Consider the following 12,465-nt stretch of genomic DNA (forward strand, 5'->3'; position numbering starts at 1 on the left):
TTTTTCTCTCTCACACACACATTCTCTTTTATTATTTTTTTTCCCCCTTTTTCTCCTCTCCCCTTCTCTTGTTCTTAATAGCAGGGTAAATAAGCAGCAAGTGATGCTGAAATGTTTTCGGCCAAAAACAGAGGCCAAACTCCTCTGAGAAAACATTTGGCCTCTGTGGTTTTGTAATATGTTCCAGAACACTGAGTTCACTGAAGAACATTGTGAAAAACTCCCATCCGCTGGAGTGATGCTGGGGAATGTTACTGTATCCCAACTTCCAATTGGTCCATTTCCTGCAGGCCTTGTTAAAAAAAAAAAAGAAAAAAAATAGTGCTATGTGGGAGTTAAAACAAGTTCTCATGGGAAAAATGAATGGCAAGAAATTCTAGCTTTAAAAGAAACAGCTAATCTGCTAGTTTGATTGTTCTTCAAAACTTACAATGAACCAATAATCCTAATTAAAAACACTTGGCCTAGTTCTCTAAAGCATCATAGCTTTTTCTATGCTTCGTTTGTACACACCATAGACTATTAGTTTTTTTCTAGTGCTCACTAACAAAGTGCTGACTTTGTTGGGATGGCTGAGCTAATTTCGTGAACTCAGTGTGAAACCTTAGCTAAACAAAATTGTGGTAATTTTCCTTAATTTGTAAAAGTGATTGGAGTGCAAACAAAATTTTCCTCTTGGGTCAATCCTATAATTTTCAATTAACTAAAACTAATCGGCAGGCGTGTACTGAACCTGCATTTTGTTTAAAGGGCTGGAAGGCACTTCTGAAGGTCAGGATGCATTAATTGTTTTTATTTTAGTTTCATTTAGTCCTTTTTAAAAAGCCACATTTAAGTTCAGGCTGCCTCTAAAAGGAAAATGCAAATTGTGTGAGGTACGATTTCAGTCACAATAGCTTTTCTGCATCTACCGTAACTCCATAAAAGCTGCATAAGTAAGAGAATTGTCCATGGATTGGATCACCTTTGATTTTATCATTGTTGTTCAGTATTTCATAACTTCCATTCATTGAATGAAAAATAATGCATTTTAAACACTAACCTGAAAATGCATATGTGGAAACACTCTCCCTACTGGGACACCTTATTTCCACCTTCAGCCGTCTGCCTCTGGGCTAAACTGCCTCCCTCCTCTTTACTGGAAAAGCTAATTAATGATGATCTAAAAAGCAAAACCAAACCGGGTCTGAGCCATTTTTACATTTAAATTGCAGAACGAAGTCCTCGAAAATTTCAAAAGTCGAGGGAAGCAGGTTCCCTCCTTTTCCTGCTCTGCACGTGCGCTTGCTGCTTCACCAGTCCAACACGCAGCCACCCTGGTGGCCTGACAGCATACAGGACAGCGCAACTCGTTTTGAGTGAGAAAGCGAGAAGGGAAAGGATTCATGGTCAAACTGTCCAGAGCTCTGGCTGACACTTTCATGTGATTTACACTGGCAATATGCACCAGCTGGAAATTTAACCCTTTGCTTTTGCTTTTTCTTTTGTTCCAACACATTTAAACTCTAAATAACGCTTTTGACATGGTGCGTTATTGTCCAATGTGTGAATTTCCCACACATTGCTGAAATCATCATGCTCACAACAAACACACACAGCCTCCACAAGCGCCCGCTGCTCAGCCAGCGAGGCGATACACAAACACTTTAAGATCCAGTTTAAAGAAACCCAGTGCATAATCCCAACTCGGGTAGCGGGTATTTGAAAAAGACAACAAAGCTTTATAAGGCACCTTTGTTCAACTTGCTCAGTGTTAAGAAAAATCAAACAAGTGCTTTGCTACCCTGCTGGAGCACAGAGGGCTGTCCTCTACCTTGAGTCCCTGTGTGTACACTCACAGTTGGAGCAATATATGTGCCCAGAGTAACTCAGAATGCCTCATCGCCACAAGTATTTATGAGATATCTTGCTCTAAAAGTTTTGGGGGCAGTCATGAACGGGGAAAGGAACTGCACTGGACTGTAATGAATCACAGTTCAGGCAAACAGTTACAGAAGCAGTCCTGTCTGCGTATGTGGAACAACAAGTGCATAAAGGACAAGCACATCAAAACCTGGACCAAGCCATTAATTCTTGTAACATGCATATCTTTAAGGAATCAATGACACACATTCTTTTTAAAAAGTTAGGCTGCTACTTGATTTATTTCCCAGGCCATTCTTATCACTACTGAGAGTAGTTTAACATTGACAGCACCTGAAATGTTCTAGCATGTCTTTTTGTTAATAATTCTTCAGGCCAAACCACTCGGCTTAATGGTCTCAGTGTGAGATGTCACCCCAAAACACACTGAAAGTCACTATGTCTGCAGCATGGGCTCGGGTGAAAGCTCCTTAGCCTCCCTAGGAGGCAGAGACAAGTATGTTATGGTGAGATTGGCAGGCAAAAAGGCTGCTGCTTTGAACGCTTGCAACACTTTCTGGACAACATGAGATGGAGATATTTAGCAAGATGCTTCTTGGAAGGCAGTTCATGATTGCACTAGTACGTCTGGCTCTATATGCTTGCACTCTTCCTCTGTTTGTTTAAGTACTGGAGTATCTGTTTCTCTCCTCCCTCCTCGCTCTTGGGTAAAGAGATGTCTCATTGTGAGGACAAAAAAGTAAACAAAATTCCCACACTGGCGTGTTTTCAGACTCGTCTCTACAATCATCCATTTCTGAAATCCAAACTTAAATCGGTACCTTCAACGATGCGCTCAGCCAAAATAACAAATACAGTACAGCTCTTAATGACGAAAGCAGAAGCTCTAGCAAGTGTGATATATTGCCTGCCCTATTTCTCCACGTTATATCTAGTACTAAAGCATCTTTACCTGTGTAAATGAATCTTCCAGGTGTTCCCTTGCAAAACTGCTTAGACTTGTAGGACAATGTGACTTCTACAACCCCAGGGATATGTCGGGGAGGCGTCTGTACGCGGATGGCATGAGGAGTAATCAGCTAGAGGAAAGCATTGAGAAGGGAGAAGAAAGGAAAAAAAAAGCACTGTTAGATGCTGAACACTTCTTTAATAACACTTTCCTCTCAGATCACAGTAAACAAGCTTTGAAACATGTAATTAACCTGTCAATGTTTGAATACAATCTTGATGTAACCCACACAAAAGCCAGTGACTACAATATTTACAATCATTCTGCTTCTCAGCTGTAACAACATTATTTCTGTTTTCCTACATGGCAGGCACTTGCTTCCACGTGCAAGCATCAGCCCTGCTTTAATGCAATATCTTGAGCTTACAGCAGCAGCACGCCTGTTTGCTCCAGTGTACGCTGGGGTTACGACAGTGTCCGACAAACCCGATTGATAAGGGATACACAGCTACATGTGTGAACACGGCACAGCACAAGCCCCAGCTGAGACCCACTGCAGAGCCTGAGCCCAGGCAGGCTTGGAGCGCACTGGTCCCCAGCTGACATCTGCACGCTGCGAAAGCACCACATGCTGCTGTTTTAATTTCCTATTCGTTTTGTGGAGTTATAACTGGTTACTGCAGAAGTTCAAAGTTTGGCTTCTGAAGGATGCTGGATCTTTCCTTGCAAATGATCAGAGCATGCAAGAGAGATATATCAAATATAACCATCTAACCATCACTTCCAGTCTGCTTTCACTGGAATGACTGACACACACCTGAGGGGGCTCCTGCAGATGTGGATTACACAGTAATAAGCTGACAAACTTAACTTTCTTGCTATTGGGGCTGAGGATCCCAATCCTCTTAACACAAAAGGTTGGGGTGGGTCAGTGCTGCACTTTCCAGGCTCTAGACTATTTTTGTTCTTTCAGGATTCTGGACTGGATTTAAAACATAATCACTGAAATTCATATTAGAATCAAGTGTGAGTTCACTGATTTATGGCAGGTTAACTGAAATATCTGCTGCACTCAGAAACTACAGCATTGTCCTCCCCGTAACTGAAATGTTCTCACTCATTATGCTCCCTCAGACAAGGATAGTGAAAAGAGGTACATAGAAAAGGTGACATGTTGTGTCCAGTAACCAAAGTACAGCTCTGGCACGCGTATAACTCTTCTCTAACTGACTGTGGCACATTAACACACTTCTGGAGACGCAAATGAGACCAAGACCATAACCAGCCTTGACAGTGAGCAAAGCCATGGGCACCCTATGCAGATAGAGAATTGCTCTGTGTTCTTGGTTGCATCGTGTCCTGGATTAGGGAATACATTTCAATAGAAACTTATTTTCTTTTAAATAAAAAGCTAATTTTGTTCTTATTTTTACTAGGAACCAGATATTTCAAAATTGTAGTAAGGTCCTACGAAAAAATCAGACTTTTAACCAGTTCTTTGTTTAGGGCACAGGACTAAAAAAGCACGGAAGGAGAGCAATGTCTGCCTGAGAGCTATCTGTGTTCCTGAGGGCAATGGCATACACAGTAGGAAATTCTCCATATTTAAAATAAGAAAATTAATATTAAATCAAGTTGAAGATTAAAACCAAAACTACCAGCATGAAATGCTCCTAAAGTTATTCAGATCTACAGAGGTCATAAATCAAATGTCCTTTTAGAAATAATCACATAGGAATTGATGCCTTCTTGTTCGTGAGCTCCAAAGAACATGTTTCCAGGCTCTGCTTTGAATCGTGTGATTTAGAAGCTTATTTATTTAAAAAAAAAAACACAACTTCCTTTTTTTTTTTTTCTAAATTACTCCCTGTATCAACTGGGTAAAAAATAAAAAAAAAAAAAAAAAAAAATCAAGCTTCCAAGGATTGCTGTTACTTAAATTGATTTGTCTTACAGTGGTGCTGACCAAAGCTTAAAAGTCTAGGTCAATTCTCTACACGCCTTCAATATTCAGAGGAGGCAGAAAGCACCACCAAACAGCAATTTATTTCCAGTTCTTTAGCCACCTCTCACGTTGAGATGAGCTGCACTCTGAAAGCATCTACCTTTCTCCAGTGAACTGAGATGACAAGTTTAGACTAGATGCTTAACTGTAGGCAGCCAAACATAGCTGAGATAAATCCCATCCTCAAGCGGTTCCAGTTAACTGGGTGAACTGGCAAGATGAGAAACGTTTCATGACATTTTTAGGGGGAAAATATTTGTAAAAACAGCCAAGGATTTTAATAGTAAAGGTTAACATGCTAGTCTTACTACATCAGCATGTGCCTTGCACCCCTCACCCCCATTCTGGCATGAGCTATACAGGCAGCTTCTGGTTGTATCTTTGAATTTCCCAGCATTTACTGGTCTGTCACCACTTTAATGTTCTTTAAACATAATTTGTGGCATTTTCCAATACTCATCTTCCCTGGTTCCCAAGAAATGTCTGACCTATTTATGGTCCATTGTTACAGAGAGCTGGGGAGAGTTAAGCAAGTTTCCTGGTTTGTTCTCCACAAACAGTTTGGTTTTCCTTTGTGTTCTGAAGTAAATAAGTTTAACTGTGTTTAAAACCACAAATATACAATAATGTCGCCCACACATTCCCAAAGGGTGAACATTATGTCTGAAGTCCTATGGTTTAGGATGCTCAGGATGTATTTTACTCCTCTCTTCTCTAGAACTAAAGCTTGGGAGGTATACCAAGAGAACACACGTGCCTTTTCCTTTTGCTTTTTCTTCTTAGCATCTGCCACTGACCACTGTCAGGGATGTAATGCTGAGCCAGAAGGACCTGTGTTCTGGGTCAGCCTTCAGTTCTCATGCACACAGAAAGGAACCAGCTAACTCAGTTACATACCAGTAGTCCCCTATATTGCTGTTATATCAAGAAATTGTTTTTAAGGGACAAACGACGTCCCCTTGCACTTCGAAATCTGCCCTCTGAAATCCACCTTTGGTCTTGAACTTGATTCCTCAGTGCTGCCAGGACCTGCACTATGGACCAGGACCAGCTCTCTGTATTGGCCTAACCCCATTTTCCAATTTGAGTGATCCGATAGATGCTGCACGGGTCCGAGTACTCCAGGCCCACTCAAGACAAGAGCAAGCCTGCCCCTGACTTCAATAACTCCAGGATTATGGGATGCTTTCCTGTCTACACTGTCAACCTGAGACCTGACCTTGGGAACTCAATCCACCTTTCCTAGCATGTTTTCTCCTCTCACACTGATGTAGCCTGTACCTTCTTCAAGGCACAATATGTCTCATATCTGTGCGTAAAGCATCTGCAAGAGGTGAGCTAGTAGCATCAGGGATATTAAAAGTAGACAACACTTCTGGAAGCCTCTGTGCCCCAAAACAGTTGGGGACTGGCAGAGTGTTTCAGAGAAGCATCATGACATGCTCACTGTGTTGTTTTTATAGACATCTGTCATTGCCCACTGCCAAACACAAGATGCTGAGCTAGATGAACCTCCATGTCTGACCCAGTATGGCCATTTGTATGTTCTAACCTCAGGCAGGAACTTTTGGTGCATTAACAGTCAGCAATGACATGCCAAGAACTAAGAATCTGTAAATATGAATTACGTACATTTCTGAACACATTTTTAAAATTTAAATCTTGAGCAAGGCATTGATCTGTGATTTGGACATGAATTCACCAGCCAAAATCCCAAATCGAGCTTCCTCTTCCATACCAGCATTTGACAAACTGATATCTGGAGCTGTACATAAAACTAGTAACTGGACCCTTTCTCCCAAGGGATTTTCAAGTTAGTTGGTCTGATACTTGGCAACTGCATTAGCTATTTGATATAAATTCTTATATATCAGTTGGGACATGCTGTGGATTGCATTAAAACCTGAGTTGAAGATCTTTATAATGGAGTGAGGTACATGTCCTTCAAAATCCAAAACACATTTGGTTTGAGTGTGTACAACAAGCCTCTTTCTATGGTTTGTTAATATATTCTAGACATTCTTGTGTCATACAGCATCATTTCACACTCTTCACAGTGCCAGGTTACTTTCTTTTTTTAAAAGTGACATTTTATACGGAGATGTCATTAATCTGAGTCACTAGTTTATTTTTGCATGCTTGAGCTCTGGCTTGTGGTTAAGGAAATGGTGACAATCAGTCATAAATTTAACTTGGACTCTGTGTGAAGAGGACCTTTGGACAGGAATGAAGAAAAATCCCACCAACTGGAGGTAATGACAGCTTTCAGTGAGAACAGGACCCTGAAGGTACCTATATTTTAAAACATGACCAATGACTGTGCATGCCTCAATTCTGGGCATCCAGATGCTGCTTAATAAGCTTTGGTTTTCAAAAAGAGGATGCCTACTCATTTTTTTTAAATGAGTCAGACCTCCAAAATAAGCACTCAAAACCAGAGACTTTCAAAATCAATAATAAATATAAAAAGCAAAATAAAAAACTGTGTCACAGAATTTGATTCAGCAGCATTAAAAAAAAAAAAACACCAAAAACACTAAACCAAAAAAATCATCCTCTGTTTTTGTGCTGTACAAAGGTAAAAAATCCGATGTTTCAGTGCTTCATCTTTTCTTAATATAAAAGAAAAAGAAGTTGTTTCCAGCTGACTCTGTACAGCTGGAGGAATGTTCTTGGCAGGAAAATGTTTGAAGAAATAGTTCATTTTAAGCAAATATTGTAGAATATTTATAAGAAACTAATTCTGTCTTCACAATCGTGTATTTGCCCTGAAACTCGGCTCTCGGAGTTTCAGTCCCTCCGAAACAGAGAGAAACAACAGAGCATTTTTATCAGCAGATTTGGAATATTTGCAACAACACACAGACCCAGAACTCTGGGTAAAAACCTGCAAATAACAACTCTGTCTGTCTGCAGACTGGACAAACAGACAGGCAGAGTCTATCTGGCAAACAGACTATTTGCTGGGAGTTGTCTGTCCAGATTCGGCATGTGCACACGATATACCAACGCTGTTTGTTCGGCAGTTACGAAAGTCCCTTGGAAAAAAGGCATTAGAAGGCTCATTTTGCTGAATTCTAAAAATATCAAGGGCTTTTAAAGTCATATTTATGAAGTAATATGGGAGTTAAGGATTAATTGAACCTACTGGCTTAGGATATCTGCATTTCTGCACAAAATTAATGTGACAAATTAAGTTTTTATTTAGTTCTCCCTGACTGAGAAAGGTTGTAATTATGTTAGAGTGTTTACAACTAAAATATATGTTTAAATAATAAATATGTGTTTCAGAAACCATTTTAAACCTCCTTTTTTAACACAGTCAACTCCATTTCAAGCATATAAATATTTCAATTACAAAACTTGAATACATGTAAAATAAATTAAAAATATATTATTTACATTTCAAATTATTTATAACATATGCTTCTTGACAGCAACAAATTCACCCTTGAAATGAACAATATTTTTTTTTTGGCTTTTAACTTTGCTCCTAAACTGTAGTAGGATTTATATTTTAAATATCCATGCATCTCAGGTACTTACATGGATTTTGCTATCATAAATTCTGAGTAATATAGGACCTTTACGATAATTATATTCACAGCACCTCTCCAAAGAAGGTGACTAATCTTATTACTATGTTAGAGAAAGGGAATTGAACTTTAAGCAGATTATGTGATTTGCCCAAGGTCCCATGCAAAGTCTGTGGCAAAATGATGCTTAATTTAAATATTAGACTTCATCCCCCAAACCACCTACAATTACAACTGAAAGTGAAGCTAGAAAAATCCATGTGAAAATACTCTGCAAGATTCACTCTTTTTCTTTACTTTCTGCCTACCTAGTTTTGTTCTGGATTTTTTTCAGCTCAATTAATATCATGTTTTCTTTGGATCCATGAAACAACAGGATGAACTTGAAAATTCTTCTTGAATTCAATGACAAAATAACCCGGCCACGTTTGCTCAAAACTGGGCCTGACTAGCAACTAGGGATGAACCTGCTCCAGGTTTGAAATGGTACTGAAATTCGGAAGATCAACAGTTCAATTCTACACCCTATTAAAGGAAAACAAAAATATTCTTCCTGGATACTGAAAATGCACGAGACATTTTTGGAAATGGAAAAGCAAATGAAAGAACTTATTTCGTACTTCATAGGTGGCTAGTATGTGTAATTTGAATTATTTATAGATCACTATTATTTAAGGATCACTCAGACAGCTCATGCATTTCTGCACTTGTTTATCTTGCTTGTCTGCTGCTTTCAGAAATCATTTCTTTTCCTCTATAGGATTTTCTGTTGCTTTCATAGGTTCTGAAACTGAGAAGTAATTCTGTAAGGGAGAGAGAGCGAAACAATTTTTACTCAAAGCCAATTTGCAGCCCGTTACAGCATTCACAACAAACAGACTTTGGTCTGGACCGTCTCTAACATTATTAATTTTATGACAAGACTTTGCAACTATCAGCAACAATGTTTTGACCAGCACTCACTCTCCCGAGATTAGAAATGGCCAATTAATGGCTTCCACTAATAAATAGAATCAAGATTTATAATGAAAGATCCAATTCTGCAGTACCAGAAAAATCAGAGCACTTTCCTCCCAGCCTCTTCACGTTTCCCTGTTAAACATCTATAGCCATAATGGCTTCAATCCTAACACACAAAATGCTTACACTGGACCCAGGGGGCACTTTCATGATCACATAAGGGCTTCAGAATAGGGCTCATTTAATATATCTCCTTTTCTGGAATGCCCTTTCATCCACACTTGTCCTCAAGTGGAAGGATGAGAGAGAGAGAGAGAGAGAGAGAGAGAGAGAGAGAGAGAGAGAGAACAGTGAAGCCCATGAAGGACATTAGAGAATACTCTTCATACGAAAAAATGCTGCCATATGTGCATTGGAATCAGTAGGGAGAATGTGCTGGATATGAATTAAGTTATAATGTTGATTTAATATTTATAAGATATAAGGCAATGCATCAGAAGATCCTTATGTCACTGGTTAAGCATTGTATAGCTATTTCTGAGATGCTGGCTGGTCTGTTAGTGTGTTTATTTCAGTATTAAAATAATGAAAATAACGATTTCTTATAAAACCTCCAAAATGCTTTTGGCAAGCCATAAATGCAAAAGGTAAACCTTTCCTTGGAGCTTCTCTCCCGTGCCAGTGAAGCCAGTGGGAACTCTGCCCCAACTTCTACAGCTCCATGCATTGGAAGTGGCCGTTCGGGTGATGCTGCCTGGGTTTTAACTTTCCACGGGCTTTTGGGGAATATCAGACTCCACGTTTAATTATGTGCCATGAAAAGAGAGGATTTAAGAAACCGGGAGGAACAGCAACAGCAAAAAATGTATATGAAACAAAAAAAAAGGTTACTGTGAAACTACAGAGGCCCCTGATAGGTATAACGAGTCTGTAACTTTCCACTTGGATACAACACTGTGTATTCGGTTGCTATCGTGAAAATGATACTTACACAAAGCACCTACACTTTAAGGAGATACTATTCAGAGGTGCTGAATTTCTGCAATCTCCACCTCACTGAGCTGCAGCTACAAGCAGCCAGTTTCCCTGGAAAGCAGGATCACCTAAACGTTTGTTTCCTGTGGGCCCTTAGCTATTGTAGTGCTAAATGCAGAATTACTCACACAGGCATTTATCCTTCCCTTCTTGGAATAAAAGACACTAAGCTAAATTCCGGGCCAGTGAGAGGCCATGCAAATCCCCTGGCTATAATGGATTTCTGCCACAGGTAAATTTGACTAATTATTTTCATAAAACTGAATGAGGAAAGGATTCACATCTCAACATTTGTTGCTGATTTAGCATGTGGCACAGAAAAAGGACAGGCTAGCTATAAGCTAGATAAAGCTATTAGATATTACCGTTCAGACAACACCTACCTCACTCCAAACCAGCATGGTGCCGAATATGACCTGTAACCCATCAAAGAAATTGTCTCCTATGATGATGACAGTGGCACCTCCTGTAGTCCATCCTTCACTTGGACTGATGGCTTTGATACATGGTGTAGCTGCTTTTCAACACACATGAAAAAGAGAAGTATTCTGCTGTTAGAACCAGATTTTAATGATAGAAGACTTGAGAAAAATAAAATAAAAGGAGCTTTCATTTTCCCCCCTTACTAACACAAAGATTTCGGCAATCACGTTCTTTCTAGTACATGTGCATGACCTTAAACTATACCTTTGGAAGCATTTTTTCTCAATTAATTTCTGTTTGATTTTGTTATCTACATTGAAAAAATTAACTTTTTTTTTAAGCCTACATTAACAAAAAAACACAGCATGATGGTTAGAGACCAATTGGAAATCAGGACAAATCCCTACCTTTATTCTATATGAAATGTGCAATATCTGAATTAATAAAACAATCTCTGGTAAGCTTGCTTTATTATCCATCATAACCTGAATTCATCAAGGAAACTCCCATAAATATTATGGAAAATATTGGCTAAATAAAAAAGGGTGTAACCTTCAGCATTTCTTTAGCTATTCTGCAATCAGATCCAGGTGGTTCTAGTATTAAACCACCCTGCCCTGCTTAATTTTTTGGATACTACAAACAAACCCCAACAAACAAAACCAAAACCCACAACCCTGCCATCTAGCATTCCAGTTGTGTTGCATCTACTGGGTGATTAAGAAGCATGTGCAATGCATTCTGTCATATTCATAGAGTCAGTCCCTGTTTTCACTAGCCACTTTCTCAGCACCATATGTACTAAGTGCCTCCTGAGAGGATGTCGAAAACTCAAGCGCCGTTCAAAGTAGTAAGTTCAAATCCCAGTGTAAGATCTTCTGGTTTAAGACTATCTAAGCAGAAGCATGCTCAACTTGATATACTGGTGGGATAGGGCCATATAAACATTAACATACTGATTCTCCTCCTCTGCAGTACCGGAGTATATCAGAATTTAACTATACTGAAGCCATAGGAATAACATTACCATAAAAATAACCTGAATAAGACAAAACCTTCTGGCTAACTCTCAGCTGTCGAGTCTCAGAGTGGTCATACACGTTGATAAAAAGAAGCAGCTCCATCCCAAATGCCACCAACTTCTCCTTGCTAATACAGCACAAGGTGAAAGCATACCACTAGATAACATTTTAAGTACAGTGGGTACCTCAACAATCTCATTAGCCATGAAACAGATTCCTTAAGGAGCAGCAAATAACTCCACCAGTCAATCTCAATGTTGAAAAGAAAGATTCTTTCCTTTAGATATGAACCCAACACAGTTCTCAGCAGAAGGAAGAGGCTGGCTCCACTGAAAACACATGAAGGGCTGCCACTGCCCACACTGATTCTGCAATGTCAATCAGGTGTCAATCAGCAGGACTTCATTAGCTGCATATATATATATATATGTATATATATGCATATGTATCTCTTAGGGTTGCCGGCATCTGGCTGTGAATTGCTACTTGGTTGAAAGGTTGGCCAAGCTGTTAATTAGTGTTTGATGGCGTACTCAAGGGAGAGCACTCAGGTAAGGATTCACTAGGGGTGTGAACGCCATCTTCCTGTTAGCACCACCCAGGACAACACCCTTGAACCCATGAATTACTTAATGTGGCTGTGTAGATGCACAGCCCCTGCCCTACATTCTT

General features: G+C 39.5%; 1 protein-coding gene across 17 annotated transcripts in view; it reads right to left on the reverse strand.

The window, feature by feature from the left end:
* EBF1 (EBF transcription factor 1) overlaps window positions 1–12,465 on the reverse strand; it is a 279,869-nt gene that overhangs the window by 60,669 nt on the left and 206,735 nt on the right. For 11 of the 17 annotated variants that reach the window (XM_086621793.1, XM_086621785.1, XM_086621791.1 and 8 more), the window contains 2 exons: window positions 10,732–10,862; window positions 2,816–2,942 (listed from right to left, as the gene is read on the reverse strand). In XM_086621793.1, coding sequence (XP_086477919.1) covers window positions 2,816–2,942; window positions 10,732–10,862 — 258 coding nt within the window. Of the gene's footprint in view, window positions 1–2,815; window positions 2,943–10,731; window positions 10,866–12,465 lie in introns of all 17 variants that reach the window. The other 6 variants (XM_086621783.1, XM_086621780.1, XM_086621779.1 and 3 more) reach the window with 1 other exon arrangement.

The sequence above is a fragment of the Tauraco erythrolophus genome, chromosome 16 (assembly GCF_009769465.1).
Source record: "Tauraco erythrolophus isolate bTauEry1 chromosome 16, bTauEry1.pri, whole genome shotgun sequence".
Classification (NCBI taxonomy): Eukaryota; Metazoa; Chordata; class Aves; order Musophagiformes; family Musophagidae; genus Tauraco; species Tauraco erythrolophus.